Source organism: Triturus cristatus, chromosome 8, assembly GCF_964204655.1.
Source record: "Triturus cristatus chromosome 8, aTriCri1.1, whole genome shotgun sequence".
In the NCBI taxonomy this organism is placed as follows: Eukaryota; Metazoa; Chordata; class Amphibia; order Caudata; family Salamandridae; genus Triturus; species Triturus cristatus.
Genome location: NC_140591.1, coordinates 291,736,585 through 291,761,712, shown reverse-complemented (window position 1 = coordinate 291,761,712; position 25,128 = coordinate 291,736,585). Strand labels below are relative to the sequence as shown.

Sequence of the window (25,128 nt, the reverse complement as noted above, 5' to 3'; positions counted from 1 at the left end):
TCATCTTGAAGAGACTCTGCGGGGACCTCCAGTTTGACAAGAAAACATGCCAGTTACACTCTTTTTTCTATTAATAGATCAGCTGAAGCAGCCAGTGCAGCTCTGGGAGAATGATCAGTTGTTTTTTTTCTCTTTCATTTCCTCTGTGGTGCGCTTTCCTTTGGCAGTTGACCCGTCTCTGTATCACATTGAAATATACCTTGATCGTACACAGATCGTGCGTGCACTCTTACCTTCATCCTGCAGCCTGCCTCTGCTATCAGTTTCTTCTCCTTTCTTTTGGCCGCAGTATCGTGAGGTTTGACGCTGCAATGTTCCTCTCAACCACGCTGCAGTATTGTGACGCTGTTGCTTGGCAACGTCTTTCTGATGCAGGGAACGCGCATGGGGAAGGAAGCGCGTGACACTGTTGCCTGACAACGTTTCAATCATGCAGAGATCACACATGCATACGGAAGCGTGCGCACTCAGTAACTGAGTCACGGTTTAGAAGTGACGTCAGTAGTGACTCGTAGGTAATTTCTGTTCCTTCACATTTTGAATAATAATAATAATAATTGCCAAACACGTTCAAAGACAACCAGGGCTCGATGCTTGCCCCCGATCAACACGTCTCAGGTGCAAGTCTTTAAAATGTGCTTGACGTTCACACTGGGGCCTAATCTCTTGCTGTTCACACCGCGGCCTTATCTCTTGACATTCACACCGGAGCCCGATCTTTGCCCCCAATCAACTCCTTTAATGATGTTAATGGTCACTTTCAAACAGAATTTATTAGCGTCTGGGTTTTAACTTTGCTCTGGCTTGGCAATTTCATAGAGTAAATACACCATCTAGTGGCAAACTGTTTAAATGACTCATGCAGGGATAAATAAGCTTTGACAAGTAACTGACTCACGATTCAGACGAGTCACGTCAGAAGTGCTTAAGACCAATTCCTTCTATTTTTCAGTTTCTGCCAAATATTTCAGAATGTTTGACTTTCACGCCGGGGCCCGTTCTTTGCGTGCAATCAATTCCTTTCACAATGTTAAACATTGCAGCCCAACAGAATCAAATAGCATCGGGTCCAATCTTCGCTCTTGCTCGCATTACCAAAGTATCAATAGACAGTCTTATGGTAATCACGCAGACAAGCAATTGACACGCTGCCAGAGACCAGTAATTAACTCACGGTTGGAGTGATGAACGCAGTTACTTGCTTCTTCTTGTTTTATTTTCCTAGTTTCGTATTTTCAAGTTTCCTCTGGTTTCTGGGTTTTCTTTGTTTCTTATGGTCACGTTACTGGCAGCAGATGGGTGGACCGCCGTGGGTTTTTGGTGAGAGGTGCTGCTCAAACCTGTGATGGTTTCTTCTCTGGTCTGGTCAGCTAAATCGTAGACAAATTGTTGTAGATAGATCTCAGGACACTTCGTTAGTTACATGTAGGTTTATTGTAGGACACAGCTGATCGCACATCTCGCCAGCTGACCAGACCATCAACTGACAAGAGTGGAACACTCCGGTACAAGTTAGAACACACATAGGTATTCTGTGAGGCTAAGAACATAAAGGAAGGGCTAACGACCACTGTCAGCCATGTTACATGAAGAACTACTTTACAACACTATACCGTCACTCCCTGCGTTCACTGCACACATTTTCATGCTTTACTGGCAGCTCTTTTAGCCCAACATTTGGTAGAAGCCTTCATTCTCCCAAACATGACCTCTGACTATGAACTTATCTTAGTTGACTTAAACCTTAATTATGCATACCTCCTCAGGCTATTTGGCGAATGAACGCAACATACTACAAGGACCATGATGACAAGCACAACTGTGTGGGTTTTTAAGTCAATAGTTGGAGTAGAATACTGTCTCAGACTCCTCCTCTCATATGTAGTGAGCGGCCAGTGGAAACCTAATGGAGGACTCCACAGACTATAAGGGAGATTGTGAATCTGAGCAACACAGGCTGATGGCTCTCAAACTACAACTGACCATGACATACAATTCACCACCAACTCTCACTCTCCTTAAGGACTTGCTTAACAGCAATTTCGATCTCAACTCATTATACAATTCATGCTGACTCTGCACTCATTAGACTGAAACAGAGGCATTATGAGGATGGGAGAAATCTGGGTGAGTGACAGCAAAATTAACACAGGCACAGTGTCGCAATGGCTTACCAGCTATTGGGACCGCAAACAATGTACTACTCATTGATCCACACGACATCCTGGGGGAATTTACCACTTTCTACGAACACTTTTACTAATCAGACACACAAGACATCACAGGAAGACCGGAAATTGTGTGCAAGCTCACTAACCAGCAAGAAATCTGCACTGCTTGGGGCTGACATTTATGAAGAGCAGACAGAGTAGGAAATTGAGGACATGGTGACAATGCAAGCTCCAGGAGATGATGCCGTTCTGAAAGAATTTTATAAAACAACTAAGCCCTTGACAGTGCCCCAACTGAGCTAGCTGTTTAAAGAGATGTCGGCTGCTACAGCTCTCCTACCAGAATTTAACAGAGCACTGATTTCACTAATATCCAAACCAGGCAGAGATCCTCTTCAGTGTGCTAATTATCAACTGATCTCTCTTATAAATGCAGACATGAAGATCCTAGCGAAGATCCTGGTTGTCAGGCCCAAGGTCTACATCCCACCTTTAATTTATCCTTCTCAAGTGGGATTCGTATCAGACTGGTCCTCAGCAAACCACTTGAGAACACTCTCCCATCTCCTCTGGCAAGTCCATCATAATGAGGGCGATAAGATACTCATTCCAATTGATGTGGAAAAGGCGTTTGGGGATGTGTAATAGACATAGCTGTTTAAAGTGACGGAGGTGATGAGTCTGGAGGAAACATTGACAAAGTCTGCTGGCTCTATAATTATCCCACAGTATGTGTCTTGCCAGGGCTTCTCCTCAGACTTCTTTGCTGACAAGCAAGAAACAAGCAGGTGTCCACTCCCCTTTACAATTCTTGATGGCGCTGGAACCACTAGCATCCTCCATTCACAACACACTGTTTATCTGGGAATTTCCCACCTTGGCTGGAGAAAGGAAGGCGTTTTACTGTGCAGATGATATTCCAGTGGTCCTCTCCAACCCACTGGAATCTCTATCAGCACTGATGAAAGTGATTGATACATTATTGGGATATCGAATAAACTGTTCAAAATGAGAGGCACTAACAATGTCACCGACAACGTCCTCAGGGACCGCACAATTTTCCTGGCAACCTTTATGTCTGAAATACCTTGGCATATACTTAAATAGCAGAGCGGCTAATGTAACGCAGAATAACATTGCCCGTATCATCAAGGTGAAAAGGGGAGTTGTGACCTGGTTGAAACCTCAACTGTCCCTGTGGATCCTATCCACCAAGTTAAAGTAATTAACACAATCTACGCTGTTGGTGAGAGGATAGATCCTCTTGATATCTGAGGATGGCTGGACCGACATACCATACCAGAGGATCATGATAGACTATTTCGGGACACTAGCCTGAAATTTACCACCGTTTAAGGTCCTCCATCTCTGGCACTGCACACCAGCGAGAATCTTTAGGGCACATATGCAAACTGATTCTAAGTGCTGGAGATGTGCTACAGCGGACTGCGATACAGTACATGTCCTATGGGACTGCATGACCCTCTCACATTATTGGCTATCAATTTGAGACATGCTGAAGGGTCGAGTAGCCTGGGGTTATAGCATGATATGTTGGCCCAACCTGACCCATCCTGAACAAAGCTGGCTGTTCATGGTTTCGGCAGTGGGGAAGGTGGAGACCCAAAGTCACTATAAATCCACCACACCGCCGTCCTATAGCACATGGCAATAGGACATGCATGTAATGGCTTCTTATGAAATAATTATTTACAAACTTCATGAACTGCAAAAATTTGAGGTCTGAGGCTCCTTCTTTCACCTGTAACCAGGCCTAGCTTCAACAGGTTAGTGTGGAGCTGACCCACCACTGGAGACCAGAGAACTCTGATCTCAACCTCTCCTAGGTGATCCACCACACCGCAACAGCGATGTATCGGTCACCACTGTTAGCTCTGGGTGGGGAAGAGAGAGCGGCCTGTTGCAGGACTGATTGTAATTCCCCAGGCACTGGCCTGTGTTGTCTGGTCACCTGGCTGCTAACAGGCAAGAAGGACATGGTTTCGACCACATTGCCATTGAAGTATCTTTGAGGGAATCATCAAATAAAAGTAAGGGGCTCAAATGATATTGGTCAAGAATGCAAAATTTCTGTCAAAATTGTTGTCTTAGTCTCAAAGGAAGACAGCTGTTTTTAAGTACCTCAGCTGCAAATACCTCCAGACAATTCTTGCAAATGAGGCACTTTCTTCAGTTAGAGGTATCAAAGCCCACTAGCATTCTGTAAATCAAGGTATAAGCCATCGTCGGTGCAGTGAGGGACGAGCAAGCTACCCCTAACTATCATCATGATCAGTATCCTGGAGGTGCACCCTGCACTGTCACAGTATCAGATTCAGAACAGGCCTGAATCTTTGAACTGAGATGGAAGTATGTACAGAGTCGGAAGCAGGTCCAAAGTGGAGAGACATGACTTGTTACCATTCTTCATACTTCTTACTTCAAAGGTAATTAATTCAGCGTTAATCTATATGCGTTTAAGACCGGCTTACTTTCAAAATCCTGCCTACCAAAACGTGAACTTGAAAAGAAAAAGAAAATGTTTCACGATCTTTAAACTACTGTCTTCATCAGAGTCTAGAAGTGTGTTCAAACATTTAGAGATGCCCTTATTTGCAACCTTCAGAAACGGTGACGGCACACTATTATTTTTTTTGGTGTGTAGAGAGCACCATCCACTCGGAAACTTGTGGTCTTTCACCTGATGTCGGAAGACACCATTTATCTTTGTTCTAGCGGAGCTGCGGCTATCACCGTGGATGTTGGTGTGGCATTGGATAACTTGTCTACGGTGTTTGGAGACGTGTGCTCCCTGACTGACATGACGGACTCCGTCTACTATGGCTGCTTGTGTATTTCAACTAATTTGACAACATTTGCTTTCCACCAGATTGGCAGCTACTGGACAAGTGTTGCGTGTTTTGAGTCATGGGCAAGTATGGAGCTATACCTATGTCATGGGTGAGTTTTTGTCCGTGTTGGTTTTTGAACTTTGAGCCTTGTTAAGGGTGGAGTCATTAGCAGTGCGCGTTGCTGTTTACTATTTGAATATGTTGCACGTGGCTTCCTCTGCGCGCTCGAGATCACCTGTATTCCCGGTGAGGCGCCTCTGCTTCCATGCCTGTCAGAGCTGCTCCTTGACGCCTGTGTGCACAGACGTACTGTGAGCCATCCGGCTTGGCGTCATGAAGCGTGCCGCCATATTGCGTTTCCACCAGAGCCATGCTGTCTTCCGTGTTCATTCAGTGGTGCTCCTTCTGCCAGCCATGTTTGTTTTCCTTTTGGAGGACAATAAAGTTTTTTTTGCGAAATACACCAGGACATCGTATTCTGCCAATTCTTCAAAAGCCTGCCTGCTCAGATGCTCTGTGGTAATCGAGTAGTGCAGCTTAATGAACTGACGCACTGGAGCAAAAACCTTTGGGTCTATCTTGCAACAATTGCAGAGAAGTATCCTTAAAAATGGATCTACGGTGACAACTTTATTTGTTTTAGTTTATTGTGTTATAATGGACAGCGTTTTTTGACATGTGTTTTGCACTGTTGTTACTTCCTATGTTTTGTATGCTTTCTATATATGTAATGTATCCTTTATTAGTTATATTACAATGTTAGTGACATCTCACAGTAGTGAGTTGTTCACTCGTCATAATATTTACATTATGATTGCCGTTGACACTTCATAGAGAGTTACGCTTTGCCTTATTTGTTTTTCCTGACTTAGATACTTTCAGGGTATCTGGCATTTTCTTCAGGGTTTTTGTTGTTTAGGAGCTGGTCTTCTTACACTAGTTTTCATTCTTCAGTGGGGGTAGTGCGCACACCCTTCACACTGATTTCACCCTACACAGTCTTTGGTGCCTAGCAGTAGTGTTAGGCTTGCATTACCCTTTAGATTGTTATCTATCAGTGGTTACTTGCGCAGTGAGCTGTGTACCCATCTTGAGTTAAAATGCGCAATGGGCAGTGCCCCCATTTTATTAGTATTACGTACGGGCAGTGTACCCATCATTAGTTTAGTTAAAATGCGCAATGGGCAGTGTACCCATCTTTAGTTTAGTCAAAATGCGCAATGGGCAGTGTTCCCATCTTTATTTCTAATGCGCAATGGGCAGTGTACCAGCTCTTTAGCTTGTTATGCTCAGTGGTGCTTTAGTATATTAGTACATGAGGCGTGCAAAAGAGGTTGAGTGCATAGGTATTTACATCTCCCGGGGTTCTTATTTAGCATATTAGTATATGAGGCGTACAAAACATCTCCAGGGGTTCTTCACTCTCCTAGTCCTGCACTATTTCCTCCATTGTGCGGTGTGTAGAAATGTAGTTGGGGTGTCTGATCTTTTGGTCTCCCTTTTCCTCAGCTGTCAGTTACGCTACCGCCGTGCACCTTTTACCGATTTTCTTTGTCCTGCCTTCTCTAACCTCTGTTATTATCTCCTTATATTCTGTTTTTCCTCTCTTTACTTTTATCACACTTGAATGTTTTACATACAATGTTCTAACCTTTTCTATTGTTTTTCCCAAGGGAAGGGGAAGTGCTATTTATATCTTTTGAATTTGAATCCTTGCTAACTACCACTCTTCTATCATTCAAGAAGCTTTTTGCTATTTACTTCTCCCTTACTTCTCTCTCACTGTATTTTCATATTTTCTCTTTATATTTATTGGGCGCGATGTTACATGCGTGCTCATTCTCATGTTTGCTGCAATGTCGTTTTGTTGTTTATTGTTGCCAAGGGAAGGGGATGTGTTGTACCATCTAATAACCAACTAATAAACCTCTACTTAAAATATACTTCAAGGCTACCTGTGGAATTTCCTACCATTTATCGTTTTCTACACAACTTCTCGTTGGTAACCACTTCCCGGATGCTCAAAGTGTGAGTGTGATGTCATAGAATATTTTTGTATGCTTGGAGAGTGCAGTTGGAAAGAGTGGGAGGAGAAGAAGGAGGTTGCTCCTGGTGGGGCTTTGCATTTACCATCTAATGTACTTCAAAACAGTATTAACCTCTACAATAAATCCTACTTTTATTTTCTACATTATAGGCTACATGACTTACTGCCAACAAGAGTCTATCTTCATTATTACAGGAGGAGGATGGGGTATATAAACATTCTATGACATCACACTCACACTGTGAGCAGCAGGGAACTGGTTACCAAGCGGAGGATGCATGGCAACAGGTCAAGATACCACAGTAGGGCTAAAGGGGGCGGGGGACCATTAGGAAAACCTGTGGTGTGCAGTGATAGCATAGTGGAATGAATACAGAAATGCAAGATGATTCCAAGTAGTTTAGAGATGTAAAATTGTCTCTACTTATGGACAACAACAGAAGCACACAAGATGGAAAATACAACTACTGCATATATCACTGGAGAGTGGAATTAACATGTACATAGTGTCTTCAAATAGTAGATTAACTAATTACATAAAAAGAGAGAAAGCAAAATTACAATTGTGAAAAGGCACCATTTTATGGATAACGTATACATACCAATTACTTCTGCTCTGTACCAGTCATTTTCATACAAAGCAATGCAAGCTTGTCCCTTGACGGGGAAAAGAATTTCCAAATTGGCTTCTTCCCTGGTATACTCGGATTTAATTTTTGTTTCAAGATTCAGATAGTCCAATGTGTTGAACTAAAAAGGTAAAATGTTACAAATTCAAATTTCTCATTCAAATACACCAGGCCGGGGATAAAATGATGAGCTTTTTACAAGATCAGTGTGTAGTATGTCTACAGGAAACCTGGCATTCAGCGAATTTAAATATTTACAATTTTACAACACATGAAAAAAAAGCAAAAAAGAATGCCTTTGGAAGACCAAGTGGAGGATTGCCAACATTAATAAGTACTAAATTATGTGTGATAAGCAAAAAAATACAAACATCGATATATATATTGCCAGTTCTCTTAATACATCAAGACTCTACCAAGTGTTTGATTATCAACATATATTTCCCAACTCATCTGGTGAAAAATAAGTGCTGCTATCAGACAATATTGGATGAATTGGAACAAATAATGCCAGAAAATGAACACATGTTGGTTATAATAATGGGAGACCGAAGTATTTTACATAATAAACTTGGCAAACAGGTAGACAGTAGTTGAGATGTTTATTCCAACAGAGAAGATCCCATCCATCAGCCAGCAGTCAATCCTGTAACTGAAGATCTACAGAACATTTCTATGTACAACAATCCATGACATCAGCAGGGTTCTAACATGAGATGCTCTATGCACATAACCCCCAGCAATGCCACTTTATGTGAAATACCACACATCTCCCTTCCCCAAAAGAAGACATGTTTATAAGGAACAAAACCAATAAATATTAAATAAAATCAGCAAGATAGCTAGATCTCTTACACACCCTGGAAGATTTCCTAAGACAATTCAAATCCGTTCTCACTTCATCTCCAGTATGAAATGAGGTTAAATTACCCTTAGCTGAATCTATCTTCACACCATGTTTCAACACACCACTACACACAACCACCCTATTTAGGTTCAAAATACGATGGTCCTGTGTTTGGATTGCATTATTGAATGTTTTGATTACTCTAATAGGTTTCATGAATTTAGACAAGGAGCTTCCTAACAAACCAGGACGTTTAATCCTGACCCAATCACCTACATGCACCTCAGTTTTCTTTACAGCATGTTTCTTATCAAAATATGCTTTCCTTAGTTTCCCCTTTTCGTCTTCTACTCTTAGCATCTTTTCACCATCACACTCCTTTTCCTTACCTTTTAATAATTCATATTTATTAACCCAGTATGGTTCAACCCAAGTATTGGGAAGCCTACCACGAAACAACAAAAAAGGAGTCTTCCCAGTTGTTGCATGTGGAGTTAATCTGTACTCTTCTATTTTAACAATAACTTTTTTTCCAATCCATTCCAACACTTTTTGCCAAAGCAATGGTCTCTTTAATAACCTTATTAAATCTTTCCACCATCCCATTGGCCTCTGGGTGATAAAGTGCAGAAGTCTTGTGGACAATCCCTCTAGAAGATAAAAATTGCTCCATTTCCCTCGAAATAAGTTGAACACCATTATCAGATAAAATTGAAATTGGTAGGCCTTCCCTTGCAAATAAACTCTTCAAACACTCAATCACACTACTAGTATTGACAGTGGATAAGAAGAACACTTCAGGCCACCTTGAGTACATGTCAATAACAACCAATAAATATATTTGTGCTTCTTTTCCTTGTATAGGACCAACAATGTCCAAAGCAATCTCTTGCCACGGTCCATTTGGGTGTTTTCTCAAAACCATAGGTTGTTCATGAGCACACTTAAATTTGTCACTGATTGCGCAAGAGACACAATCTCTAATAACACGCTCAACCATTCTGTCCATTCCAGGCCACCAATATGACATGCGGAGTCTTTCTTTACACTTAGATATCCCTGAATGAGCCACATGCACTAAGTCAACTAATTCTTTCCTAAGACTAGTGGGTGGAATTAATCTTGTCCCACGAAACAACAAGCTATTGTCCACCGACATTTCATTCTGTACACCCCAAAAACATCTTGTACCTTCCGATCCATCTTTATTCAAGCTCCACCCTTTTTTTTAACAAGGATAATACCTCACACAGAATCGCATCATTTTTTAATTCCTCCAACCATCTTACTTCTGAAATGATGTCATGATCCGCTACACAGACTATTTCATCATCCTCATCATCATCTGCACTGTCCTCTTGCAAACTGCTGCATGGAACTAGACGTGAAAGAACATCGGCAACCCCATTTTCAATTCCAGGAATATACTTAATCCTAAAATTATACTCTTGTAAACCAATTACCCACTTGGTTATCCTTCCAGAAACCAGATCTAATCCTTTCTTGCTAAATATCTCAATCAATGGTTTATGATCTGTATGTACCTCAAAATCCAAACCCCACAAGAACTTCTTAAGTTTCTTTACCGCCCAAAACACAGCTAACGCTTCTCTCTCTACAACTGAATATCGTGTTTCAGGATCTCTGAGACTTCTTGACAAAAACATAATGGTTTGCATACCGTTAGCACCACACTGCTTCAAAACAGCTCCAAGCCCTTTCTCACTTGCATCAGTCACTAAAATGGATTTACTGGAAGGGTTAAAACTCTTCAACGAAGGGGCTAGACCAAGATTTTCCTTTATAGCCACAAACTCATCCTCACACCGGTCTGACCACCAGAATTCTTCACCTTTGCGCAATAATTTCCTCATGTTCACTGTTGCTACTGCAAAACCCCTTACAAACTTAGCATAATATTCAATCATTCCCAAGAATTTCATTAAGTCAGACTTATTAGTAGGAGAACACATTTTTGTAATGGTTTCAACCAACTCAGTTTTAGGTTTCACACCTTCCCCAGAAATACTATGTCCTAGGTAGCTGATGGTATTAGACCTAAATTTGCACTTCTCAACCTTGATTGTGAGGTTATGCTTACACAAATTCTTCAGAACGGATCTTAACCTAGAGTCATACTCCATGTCATCTTTTGCAAAAACTAAAATGTCGTCCTGGTAGACACATACTCCAAGAAGATCTTTTAATATTTTTTCCATCACACGTTGCAATACTGAGGAAGCAGATACTAAACCAAAAGGCATTCTTCTAAATCTAAAGGTGCCAAAGGGCGTGATAAAAGAAGTATAATCTCGGGACGACTCCTCTAGCTCAATTTGATGATATGCCGAAGTAAGATCTAATGTGCTGAACACTTTTGCCCCATCAAGTAGAGTCAACAGTTGGGTAATGTTGGGCAATTGATACCTATCCACTACAACACACTTATTAAGTTGTCTTAAGTCGATGCACGGACGCAGATTCCCATTAGGTTTGCGTGCTGCAACAACCGGAGCCAACCATTCAGATCCCTCAACTTCCTCAATAATCCCACAACTGCTTAACTTCTGAATTTCATTTTTCATGTCTTCCTTAACAGATAGAGGGACACTTCTCACTTTGCAAAACACGGGAACTGCATCAGCTTTTAGTTGAATCTTATGTTGATACCCCTTCAAACAGCCTAAAGTCTCTCTGAACACATTTGGAAACTCAGTCTTCAGATTGTGTCTGTACATGTCATCAGCATTTCTATCTACAGATTGAATTCTATCCCTCAACTGTATGGGAGGATTAGCATTAGGATCACGAAAAAACCCCAGAACCCCTTGATGTAACCAACTAATGATGCTGTCTCCACGCTTTGAAACATAAATCTTTCCAGCAATCAACCGATTATTGTATTCTATTAAACCGGAAAAGTATCCATGTATCTTTATGGGTTCACCCCCATAAGCTAAAGGAATGATGTCCGGTTTCATTAACGTAATCTTTCCCTTAAGCTTGGAGTTATAAAACTCATTCAATATGATGGTAATCTTCACATCAGAATCAAACAGTACCCTAGTTTGTTCTCCTTCCACAATTTCATCATAAGGACAGGATTTCTTGCTAGTTTTGCTCTCAACCTGTACCACAATCTGCCCACCAACTAGATCGGAATTAGGTTCTTCCCAATCCTTTTGATATATTTCAATTTTTTTGACCTTTGTTTTGAGTTTTGTTTTACATAAGGCAGTGAAATGTCCCTTTAACTTGCATTTGGAACATGTTTGACTGAGAGCTGGACATCTTTTGTCGTTAGCAAGATGTCCAGTTTTACCACATCTGTAACATTTTCTTTCTGGTCCCATTTTATCAGGATTATTTTTATCAGTTGTGATACGTCTTTCTGATTTAACCTTAACTATCTCAACATTAGCCCCTTTTTCTGAATCCTTCTTTATGACAGCAACACATTTTAAAGAGTGTTCAATATGTTTGGCAACAGTTAACACCTCTTCAAGAGTTGGTTAATCTCTTAGCCACAATTCTTCTCTTATTTTTTCTATACTACAACCAAACATAAACTGGTCCCTGATTCGTTCATCAGTTAAGTTCTCAAATTTGCATGAAGAGGCAAGCTTTCTTAGTTGAGTTATGTAATCCTCAATTGTCTCATCAGCAGATTGCATCCTCTTTGCAAACTGGTATCTTTCAAGAATAGTGCTGACTTTGGGGAGATAATGCATGTCAAGTTTCTTAATACAAATCTCATAGTCATTCAGACCTCTAGCATCTGAAGCTGAAAGCTCTGGTAAGTGATCAAACACATGCTGACCTTCAGATCCAAAACAATGGAGTAACAAGGATGACCTCCTTTCAGCACTTAAGTAGGGACCGCAGACCCTGGCATATCTCTTAAAAACAACCTTCCATTTTTCCTATTTAATGGGAGGAGAACCAGGACACGATAAAAAAAATGGTGCTGCTGTAACGTTTTGCATGTTTACAAGTGACTTTGAAGCAAATTACCAAGAACCAGTAGATTATTCAAAAGGGAGGACTATTTACGTAGCCACTTATCTAACTTGAATGGCCGTTGTTTTAAAATTGTACACATTAAGATTTTAACATAAATTCTGGTTTCAAATCAAATTGATTGTGAACCTGCCAAAATAGCCTGCCTAATAGGATGCAATACCTTTTTTTTAAATTTATTATTTTCATCTCTGGTATCACCCCAACTGTGTGAATAAACAATATTTATCGTTGAACCATCATATTATATATCTTAGATAAAACCCAACCATGTGTAAGAGGAAACAATGTTTACAGTAGATTCATCATATCTCCTTTGTAATAAGAGCATTAAATTGTCTTTAGATCTTTATCATCTTGTTTCATTAAGTATAACTCGTAGTACCAAGAGCGTTCAGTTTCTGTGTTGGCGCTTGAAGTGATCAGTACATACGCTTGAAACAGGATGATGATCCACTGAGACGCCGCTGGTTGACAAACAAGACGCGATCCACTAAAACGCTGCTGATTATCAAGGAAGACGCGATCTAGTGAAGCGCTGCTGGTTGCTAAGCAACCGTACTCAAAATGGCCACCACGCACGCCTGAATTAGCGTGATACGTGGTGATGCGATACGATCAGGAGAGCTGACAACAATGTAGAACACAGCAGAGAGTCGATCGTGAAAGCAGTTCCAGAAAAACGAAGAGATTCTAGGTATGATGACGCTCATTAATTCTTATAGGCCTTGTTTATCATTGAAAGCCGTATGATGCCCAGAGGCTCGAGTCGAAATCGTTGTAGTGATTACAATCAAAATTACAGCAACGATCAAGGCGACTTAAACTCTTGCGTTATAAACAGACACGTGTTAAAATTTTGCAATGAATAACTACTCACATTGACTTGCAGGGTCGAGATAATCAGTTCCACAAAGTCAGTAATAGAAGATATGTATAAATGTCAAATCAAAGTTGAGGACACATGTCAAGGCAAAAAACACGCTAAAAGCTGTAGAGCCATGACGATCCGCTTGGAGGTATAAACTGTTGTTTTCAAGGATAGCAGACAAAAGCAAACATCCAGCGCAGAGTTAAAGTTTGATTCACAGGTTGTAAACGCGTGACAAAACAGGTAACACGCTTTAAGTAAAGAAGTGATCCGTTTGATGGCATAGAATCCGCATAAAATCCTCTCACAGTGGTTTTCAAAAGAAAGCGGTTCAAGGGAAAAGAAATCCAACGCAGAGTTGAGACTCCGTGCCTTCTCAAATAACAAATCAAAATCTTGTGTTGAGATCTTCTCTTGTAGATTCCAGTGCCGACTACGCCAGTGAAGTATTTTACATAATAAACTTGGCAAACAGGTAGACAGTAGTTGAGATGTTTATTCCAACAGAGAAGATCCCACCCATCAGCCAGCAGTCAATCCTGTAACTGAAGATCTACAATCCATGACATCAGCAGGGTTCTAACATGAGATGCTCTATGCACATGACCCCCAGCAATGCCACTTTATGTGAAATACCACAGAGACTTTAATCAAACCTTACTGCCTTTGGTGGTTAACCCTTCAAGCAGCGATGAACCAGACATAGTTTATAATATCCCGCAAGTTGTATTTCCTTTAGACAACAAGACAAAAAAGATTGGTGCTTCCATCAACTACACATATGACTTGTTGACATATTTAGGATACAGAAATCTTATTGGAAGGCTAGCAGAAGATCAACCAGCCTCTTTAATTGTTTGTGGGCCGATGGGGTCTTCCATTATAGATTTTACATTTGTCCATTATGCTTATTTTTATTTATGTAAAGAATATGCCATTATACTAAGATCCGAGAGTGACCATGATCGTCATGGGTTAGTCATCAGCATTAAGCATGATTATTGGGAAACCCATGCAACAGCCAACAGTGGTAGATTGACAGCTGTGAATGGGAAAAGACTTATTTGGAACAATATGTTAAAAGTGAAGGCATCCAACCTCGAATAAACCATGGTATCTAGTAACGAAAAACATATTGTTCTATTAAAGACAGGAGATGGCTGGCTGAATGCCTTGCAATCTATTCTAAAAAATATATCATCTAGTCTTGCGGCAAGTATACCGGAGTCGCGACCAAACATTACCACAACAAAGACTTTAGAGTTAACTGAATCAAAGAGAATTTATCGCAAGAAGATGCAACATATCTTAAAACTCCCGAACTCTAATGAGCGCAACTCAAAAATACAAGACATAAAGAAAGAATTTAAGAATAGGAATCTACAGATAAAGAGGGATAGTGTGAACACTGCCTATGCTAAATTATACCATGCCATATTGACTAGGAATGAGCGAGCATTCTGGTTCCTGGTGAGACACGGCACAAATTCATATAAACAGCCAGATGACCTATTTATCCCAAGCAATAAGTGGGAAAATCACAAAGATCTATACAAATCATCTGTAACATGTAAATATACAACATCTAAAGCAGATGGAATATTTGCAGAAATAACAGAAGAAGAAATTGTTGAACTAATAACGAGCGCTTGTTTATCCAAGGCAGCAGGACCAAATGGTATCCCTATAGACTTGACAAAGTTAAACATAACCTTTTGGAGTGCAAATCTAAAACCACTGTTTTCACAGGTAATCAAATATGGAATAATACCTTCATCCTGGGAAGGAGCGATTGTCCATCCAATTTATAAGCGAGGTCCTAAAGATGATGCGTCCAGCTACAGACTAATAGCATTGTTGGATTTTGAAGGAAAACTGTTTGCAAAACACATTCAAAATAAACTACGGTCATGGGCTGAGGAAAAATCACTAATACCAATAACTCAAACCGGATTTCGCTCAGGGTGTTCGACACTTGATAATATCGCATCATTAGCCCTATCAGTAAAAAAGGCAATTATGCGGAAGATAATGTTATACGCCTGTTTTGTGGATCATTCCACAGCATTTGAAAAGGCTAAACGGCAAAGGCTGTGGAGTAAATCAACAGCATGGGAGGTTGATCTGAACCTTCTGAATTTTATCATTGGCCTGCATTCGGAAACATGACTTAGGGTGCAATTGGCTCATGATAATACATTATCATCAAAAACGGATACCACAAATGGTCTTAACCCCTTCTGTGCCCATGACGAGAAGGACTCGTCATGGAGCACAGTAGCGCTGTGCCCATGACGAGTCCAGCTCGTCATGACACCCACCCACGGGGGAAGCGCTGGCGCTCCCCCGTGAGTGGTCGATCTTTTTTTTTATTTACTGGGAAGGAACCCCCACCCCCGCGTCATCAATGACGTCACCGCGCGAGCCGCGCTGACATTATGGAGGTTTCCCCTTTGTTCTCCGTGGCACAGGAAGCCATTTGCTTCCTGTGCCACGGAGAAGAAAGAGGTGAGTTTTGGGGCTAGGGAGGGGGGAGTTTTCAATGCAATTAAAAGAACCCACTGCTGTACACAAGGTGCTTCCTACTTAGGGAGCAGAGGGCTTATCTGATACTGAAGAGCGAAATCTTGCTATTCCTTATAAAAAACGGAGATTGGGCTAGAGGAGCTGTTTACTGTTTAAAACGCCATGTTAATGTAAAGGAATCTGCAACCCAGGGTTCAAAATGATGAGGTTCTCCTCGGCCTAATTTGTGGAAGCAGCGCATGTATAGTAAACAGTAACTGGTATGATCGATTTATGGCCTCGATTAAAGCATATTTATGTGTGAACAAAACGAGAGCAAGCATTTGGAACTAAAGCTATATCCTAAACATTGCTTCTACTTTTAGAAGGAAAAGCCCACATTTGGAATGCCCCCAACCTTATTAAATTTTCGGTTTTTGTACATTTCGATTCCGTAGGGGTCCCTAGAGCTAAAAGGTTAAGAACTGCTAGTTTGAGCAGTGTTCACTGGTTGAGAAAAGAGTTAACACCCAGTGATTGAGTTTACTAAAACACTTGGTGATAACACTGCTTGGAGTAAAGAACATGGTCTGTCAGCGTAAGACGCACGTTTTTTTGTTTTTTTTTGCTTTTCACCTTCGCAGATTGTGCTGTGAACGTACATATCCCTAATTTCCAAAGTTATTTGTACCTTTCGGGCAGGGAGCTTTGCAGTAATTCCCAGGAAATTAAACCCTTCACTGCCGGAGATATGATCACATACCTGCCGCAGCCCCAATGAACTATTCACTGCTTTGAATACCTTGGACAGTCTCAGTAACTAAGCCCGGGGACTCGGAATGCAATAGCTGTGAATGTATTTTTGGTTGCATATTTATATAGCGCGAACTCGACCCGAAGGTATTGGAGCGCTTTACATAGCACCGTATTTACATTACACATTCGTGTGCACTCTTTGACTGTGCACCTTATATAAATGCCAAAGTGCAGCAGGATGGAGAGAAATAGAAGGTAAATAAATACATAACTAAATAAAGCAAGACAGGGGTGTTGAAAAGTGGCCAGATTGTTTTTTATTTACATCCAAATACATCAGCATCACGTTACAGAGTTTGCCAGTGAAGCGCTACTTTCGTTTCTCGTCTTACTTTGAACAGCATTGTTGTTCCCAGGTGGTTGATGGGTGGATTGGAGAACACAATGTGTACCATGGCTCTGTGTTTATGGATGTGGTCTTTTTATACCATACTGCTTACTTTTTTGTAAGGATATAAGCAATGGACATTGAAACGGTTCCCTTCAGGGCCCTCTAGTCATGTCCATAACTTTTCAGGTAAAACCACTCGCTGATTTCTGAATAGTGAGTGAGAGATCGTTAAGGTAACTATGTTGTTTCTGCTTACATTTCACATGCTTTACTTAATCTTGCATTCCCTACGAGTGGTTGCTTTTATTTATTTTTTAGGCAGCATATTACTCTTATCAAGTGCATAATTTGAATTGAGCCACATCCAAGTGTTTATAGCGGGCACAATTAGGTTATAGCTGAAGGCAGTGCGAGTTTCTCTCAGTGGGGAAGTATGGTGTTCATTGGGGGAGAGGATGTGGCACTATGGCCAGAGCTGTCGAATTTGCAACTGGGGAACCGGGTTCAGCCTTCATGACCAGTCCACCAGACCACTGTACTGAGGGAGCACATTCCCATGCTAGACCTTAGAAGGCCCCACTAGACCTTAGAAGGCTTGATGTCTTAGCACAAGCAGGTGCACCCTAGTGGTGTCAATTGTGGGTTAACCTTGAAGGCCTGTCCACCACAATCCATACTGAAGTTCATCTCCAGTCTTGCGGGCAGGCCTACGAAGCAAGCACATCCTAGAGCAACAGTGATCCAGTCGCTGTGACTCTGTCACTGAGGTCACATGAACCTTGAGCAGGTTAGGGCGATGCGAACGGTGTGACCTCACTGGGTACCTATTTCGGGTGGGTGCGTAGTGTTTGCAAGTATATTATGGTTTGAAAAAAACTTGCTGCCTCCTTTCTGGCCTCCAGCAATTTTCAGAAACAATTAAAATGTCATGATAACTTTGGTGATTAATGTTCTTCCTAGAGAGAGATGGAGTTTTGTCTAGTGGAAGGGTTGACTCCTGGAAAGGTAGCACAGAGGGTTAATGTGCCTGCTGCAAAGAACATGTACCATGCAGATCACAAAGTGCACTGCTTTAATAAGGGGACCATGATGAATGGTCATTTAATGTCAGCTGTAGATGATGGATCCCTGAACAGTGTCATGTATGTGCATGTTTGCATTGTGCGGAGGGGATTACCAGGTAATTATTCACGCAGCTCTCTGATGGATGTCACATGCGGTTTTTCTGAGTCCCCAGATAGATCATGCAGTCTGTGTGTTCTCTTTTGTACTGCCAGTCACCGGTGTATTCAACTGTGTAGCCTTGGACCGTGTCATGTATGTGCACGTAACTTGCATGATCGAGGTAACCATTAGCGGTGATACTACGTGTCTCTCGGACCTCTTTCAAGTGGTCGCCGTCCTTTTTCCCTAGCAACCCCCCCCTCCCCCCCTCCCCCCAGGGGCTGCAATCTGAGCGATAGCCCCGGGCAGCACAAGCTCTAGCTACGCCTCTGCCCCCGATTTCTCTTTTATGCATTCCTGCTGCACAATCGTGCAACAGGAATGGCCACTAGCGCCAGGGTTTTTTTTTCTTTTTTTAGGTTTGGGGTTGTTTGTGGGAGCGGCCCCTTAGGCAAGGGTCGCTTCCCTTATGGCCACATTATTTTTTTAATATTTTAAAGTGCAAACAAAATCAAAGAGGTAGCAGACGATACGTTACAAGAGGAAAAAGTGATGTGTGCATGTTACAAAAGAGTACAAAATACAAGTAGAGGTAAAATACTGCAATAAATGGCAGACACTCAGAAAAGAAGAGCAAACGTTACGTTACATGAGGCAATGGTGGTAATTGTGCATGTATCAAAAGCAAACAAAATACAAGAGGTAGCAGACAATACGTTACAAGAGGAAAAGTGACGTGTGCAAGTTACAAAAGAGTACAAAGTACAAGTAGAGGTATAAAAGTGCAATAAATGGCAGACACTCAAAACACAGGAACACACTGGGAAGGCACTTCTATAGGCATGGAGAACAGAATTTCCTATAATGTAAAGACTTCCTTCAGACAATAGAGAGGGCGTGAATTAAGTTTGGAAGTGTCTTTGCAGGAGAACTTTGATGTCAGTTTTGAAGGACTGGGAAGAGGGGGTGGTCCGGAGCTGAGGCTGAGTTCCAGATTCTCGCCGAGTTGCCTGTAAAGGATTGGGCCATCGATCTTTCCTTCTTGAAAGTGGAATGTTCAAGCAATACATTTTGCGCAGTATGTGATGATCTAAAGCATTATATGCATATGTGACATAAATGTTTTTTTCTCCTTTTTATTCTAGTCTAAGGCTTTTGATTCCTGTTTCCGGTTTCGACAGTGGTTGTTCTGCAGTTTTGTGTAGTTGCATTGTTTTGGTAAGAATTTTTTTTTTGTTGTATTTACTCCAAATGAGTAATATTGTAATGTTTGAATTAATCTTTTTGTAAGTAATGTCATAATGGTAGCATATTTAGTTATTGGTTTGAGCATGAAATTCTTTGCGATGTGTTTTGCATAGTCTTATGTGTAATTTATTTTCTCTTTCTTTTTTTAGTGGGATATTGTTGATCCATACTGTGTCTGTGCAGAGTAGGTGATGGTGAGTAGTGTAGCTGCCTCTGGCAAGTGAGTGGTATTGTTTTGGAGTATATGTGTTTTTGATAAAGGTGCTTTTTGTTTATTACTTATTTTACAAAGTGTTTGTTGTTGTTGACTTGTTTGACAAGTTACCTTTATTAATAAGCATTATGGCTAGCCGTAGAATGACTGCTCAACAGGTGGTTGGTATGCTTCTTGAATCTTCCTCTGAGCATGATTATGAGACTGACAGTGCGTCTGAGGGAGAGGAGGGAGGGGAAGATTCTGGCAGCGAGTTTTCTCTCCACATGGAATCATCGGATGATGAAGGTACTCTCAGTGCAGATGAAGGTACTCTTGGGTGTGGATGAAGCAACTCTCAGTGCGGATGAAGTGCCTGTCTGAGAGGAGGAAACTGCTGTGCCGATGGTGCAAGAGGCATCCGGAATGCAGTCTGAGGCTGCTAGGCTTCCTACTGGAAGTGCTTGACTTTGGGTTGATCCAAACATGGTGCAGCCGGTGTTGCCTGTCTTTAGCGGTGATGCAGGGTGTAGAGTGGATTGTGAACACTTTTTGCCTATACAGTTTTTTCAGTTGTTTATGGATGATGTATTTTTGGGTGAGATTGTTGAGCAGACAAATTTGTATGCTGAACAGTTTTTGAGGGACAACAGTGACAAACTTAGGCCCCAGTCTAGAGCTACCCGGTGGACTCCCACATATCTGGAAGAGATTAAGAAGTTTTTGGGTTTGACTTTATTGATGGGTGTGGTAAGGAAGTCAACCTTGGCTTCATATTGGTCTACTAGCCCCTTGTTGGCAACTGCCATATTTCCTGCAGTTATGACTCGTAATCGGTATTAACTTTTGCTACGTATGCTGCATTTTGTTGATAATTCTATGGCGTTGCCACGAGATCACCCTGACTGTGACCGTCTTTTTAAGATTCAGCCCGTTCTTGATCACTTTGTAGATCGATTTTCTGAGATCTATACTCCAGGGAAAGAAATATCTATTGATGAGTCTTTGGTCTTGTTTAAGGGCCGTTTGGTTTTTAGGCAGTACATCCCTAGCAAGAGGGCACGCTATGGAATTAAGCTGTATATGTTGTCTGAGAGTAGGACAGGATACGTTTTAAATTTTCGTGTGTACACTGGTAGAGATTCTACTACTGACCCCCCAGGTTGTCCGTCCACTTTTGGAGTTTCAGAGAAAATTATGTGGGATCTTGCTAAAAGAGTGTTTAACAGAGGCCACTATTTGTACCTTGATAACTTCTATACTGCTGTGCAATTATTTAAGGAATTGTATAAAGTGGACACTTTTGCATGTGGCACAATCCGCTCTAACCGTAAAGGTTATCCGAAAGAGCTTGTTTGCAAAAAACTTCAGAGGGGGCAGTGCAGTTCCTTGCGTAGTGATGAACTACTAGCTGTAAAATGTGTGGACAGGAGGGATGTGTACATGCTGACTACCATCCATGATGAGAGTACTTCACCTGTGGCTGTTTGGGGTCAGGTTGCTGAAGTGCGCAAACCTGTGTGCATTCTAGACTACGATAAGCACATGGGTGGTGTTGACAGAGTAGATCAGAGGTTGGAACCTTACTCTGCTATTCGGAAGGCTTATGTTTGGTATAAGAAGTTGGCCATCCATTTCTTCGAATTAGCAAATATCAATGCTTTTATTGTGTTCAAAGAGTGTTCTCCTGCGTCAAAGTTGACATTTCTTCAGTTTCAGCACTCTGTGATAGCTAGCCTTGTTGTTGTGGAACAGGCAAGTGTTCCTAGATTTGGAGTGGTGGAGGATGTGGCTCGATTGAACGATCCGTAGAGAATGTAGGCCCGAACTTTGCAGGCCATCGCGAGTTGCACAGCGGTATGATTTTTAGTATTCCAAATGATTCACTTTCACCAAAATTATTCCAAGTTTTTTTCATTTTATTTCCATGCTTTATCCAAATTTCATTGTCACGCAAAAGCCCCAAAATTAATTTCAAACTTGTGCTTGTAACTGCTTCATGATTGCCCATCCAGGCCTAAACATAAGCATTTATTTGAATTTCGAGTCCTCCAAATTATGCAAGAATTCCATCACACCCAATGCATTTCGGTAACAACCTTCGTCAGGGGTATCTATGATGTGAAAATATACATATATCAGTCACTTTAGATTAACGCTCAGTGTAATTCACAAGTTCTTTAAGGAGTATGCCCACTTCTACTACTAGTGACAAAATAATCTAAGATCCCCCCACACATATGTCCCCCACTTAAACTTATTCTACCCCAACATGTCAAAAATACATATTAAAACTTAATGAAACCACCCATTGATCATGTGTCTTCGAGCAAAACGTATTATGCAACTTAAACCTGCAGTGTACAACTTACTATGTAAATCCAGCCCTCCCCCAAACTGTAGTCTATCCGATCTTGTAACTTTAATGACTCCCGGTATTACCCTCTATTTCACTTAACACAACCTTTACACAAGCTCTCTGACTGCTCATTCGTTAACGGATCCTTGTTTTCTCCTATCTAACTTAAATTTGTACCTGATGTAAACCTGCCGCTTACCGACCTCCATGTTTAGTATCCGTTTCACCTATCCTCCTGAAACCCACTCTAATTAAAGTTACGTGACCCACCCACCTGTAACGTGTTAGTGCAATCAATCACGTGTCTACATCGCCACTCCCCGTCAGCATCTCATCACCCATTGGTGTTTGAATCAACAAAAACTTCAAACTGTCACAAAATCAACCGTTGCGCAGTGAACATTCCCCCTCCCATATACCTATTTATTCAATTACAACATTTGAAATCATGATTTAGTATCCCTCCGTTGTGTTAAAAAAGTGACTCGTACGTAATCCGACAGTCCTCTCTGCCAATAACTTGGTAAATAGTCCTCGGCGTGACGTTCGTAGAGTTTGTTATTAATATGACTTTTTCTGCGGGGTGCTGAACAGGTTTGGAACGATGTGATACAATATAGCAAGTATAATCCTGAAGCACACCCTCTTTTTGTACTCTTGGTTGCCCATCCAGGCCTAAACTTCTATTTTGTCACTAGTAGTAGAAGTGGGCATACTCCTTAAAGAACTTGTGAATTACACTGAGCGTTAATCTAAAGTGACTGATATATGTATATTTTCACATCATAGATAACCCTGACAAAGGTTGTTACCGAAATGCACTGGGTGTGATGGAATTCTTGCATAATTTGGAGGACTCGAAATTCAAATAAATGCTTATGTTTAGGCCTGGATGGGCAATCATGAAGCAGTTACAAGCACAAGTTTGAAATTAATTTTGGGGCTTTGGCATGACAATGAAATTTGGATAAAACATGGAAATAAAATGAAAAAAACTTGGAATAATTTTGGTGAAAGTGAATCATTTGGAATACTAAAGATCATACCGCTGTGCAACTCGCGATGGCCTGCAAAGTTCTCATTCTCTACGAATTCTAGTACTTGTGTGAAACGGAACGGCACACATTCGAGCGGAAGGAGTCTCATTATTTCTGTCCCGGGTGTCCTTCTAACCCTGGGCTGTGTATGCCTGCTTGTTTTAGAGCGTACCACACGCAAAATTAATTTTGGGAGCTTCCATGAGTGGTTAGGTGACCTGCCTGGTCTGTATTGTTTAAAAAAATTATTCTGTTTCAAGGTTGGCATTAGTGCAATGTATTTAGTTTCAGATTTTGTGTTAGAAGATTTGTATCTATTTGCAATTTGTTATTGTTTTTTTGTATATAAAATCCTATATGTGATGGTGGTGTGTGTAGGTTGGCGCTTGGCTGGAGGTGTGCGTGGACTGGCGCTTGGCTGGCGGTGTGTGTGGACTGGCGCTCGGCTAGCGGTGTGTGAGTAGTGACTAGCTGCTGGTCACTACACACACTGCTAGCTGGGCACCACTCCACGCAATCCATCAGTTTGTGTAGTTGCTGTGTCAGGAATGTGGGCGTGTGGAAGTGATGGGCCCTTGAATGGCGCTGTCTGCTGGTGTGAGTGTTGTAATGTGATGGGCCCGCGGCTGGCGGCGTGAATGTTTTGTATGTGTCACACGTATGAAAGGTGTATGAATGGCCTGTAAAGAGGTTGGTGCCTTGTCGTGGCTTTACAGCTCACGAGCTGTGAGTCAATGGTTCAGTTTCTCGTCCTTTCAATTATTAATAGTGCATTTCATTTTTGTGAAATCACTTGCTAATACAATTGTATATACTGAACCATTACTCACCCTCGTGCCAAATCCAACCAGTATGTGTGTGCGCTTTAGGATTAGATGGCTGTGCAGTAATATTTGTCTTTTTTGTCTTCCTGAAGCAGGGTGTACCTTGTCCCTTTTTGTGAATGTTGTGATGTGTTGGTTTTGTGCCTGGTGGTGTGAATGGTCTAGTGTGTATCACGTATGAAAGGTGTGTGAATGGCCTGTAAAGCGGTTGGTGCCTTGCCGTGGCTTTACAGCTCACGAGCTGCCAGTCATTGGTTCAGTTTTTTGTCCATTTAATTATTGACAGTGCATTTCATTTTTGTGAAATCTCTTGTTAATAAAATTTAATATACTGAACCATCACTCGCCCTCGTGCCAAATCCAACCAGTATGTGTGTGTGTTTGAGGAATAGATGGCTGTGCAGGAATCTTTGTCTTTTTAGTATCTCTGCCAAGGTGTATGTTCCATGTAAGAATAACCCACCAACTATAGATATTGTCGTAAACCCATGGGAATTCATGCTGATGTCTCTCTTGTGAATTCCAAAAAGTTATGTTATCCACAATGTCCTGCAAACCTCAAAATGTCCGTCGCATTTTCCTTGCAATATTGTGCCGAAATTCTCACGCTGTAGAAACAAATAACTAATTATGTCAAAACGATCTGGTTTTGCAAGGGGGTCAACTGACTTTTTGGCCCGTGCTCGGCAGCCATCTAGTGAAACCTACCAAACCCATACATTTCTAAAAACTAGACACCCGGGGGCTTCCAGGGAGGTATGGCTTGTGCGGATCCCCCAACGTTTCCTTACCCAGAATCCCCTGCAAACCTCAATTTTATCTGAAAAAAAAATCACTTTTTTCACACATTTTTGTGTGGTAAAGTTGTGGCATTACCGGGCTCACTCGAATTTCCCACCACCCAGCGTTCCCCCGGGTCTCCCGGTAAAAATGGTGCCTCACTTGCGTGGGAGGCCCAGGTATCCGCGATGCCACAACTTTCCCACACAAAAAAAGTGTGAAAAAAGTGATTTTTTTCAGCTAAAATTGAGGTTTGCAGGGGATACTGGGTAAGGAAACGTTTGGGGATCCATGCAAGCCATACCTCCCTGGAAGCACATGGGTGTCTAGTTTTCAGAAATGTATAGCTTTGCTAGGTTTCCCAAGGTTCCCGCAGAGCTAGGGTTAAAAAACTAGAGCTAGGCACTTTGCCGAAAAAGGGTCATTTTTCACTG

General features: G+C 41.5%; 1 protein-coding gene across 1 annotated transcript in view; it reads right to left on the bottom strand.

The window, feature by feature from the left end:
• Positions 1 to 25,128, bottom strand: part of RNF17 (ring finger protein 17) — a 2,644,767-nt gene that overhangs the window by 1,202,381 nt on the left and 1,417,258 nt on the right. The window contains exon 20 of the mRNA XM_085621540.1: positions 7,673 to 7,820. Coding sequence (XP_085477666.1) covers positions 7,673 to 7,820 — 148 coding nt within the window. The remainder of the gene's footprint in view (positions 1 to 7,672; positions 7,821 to 25,128) is intronic.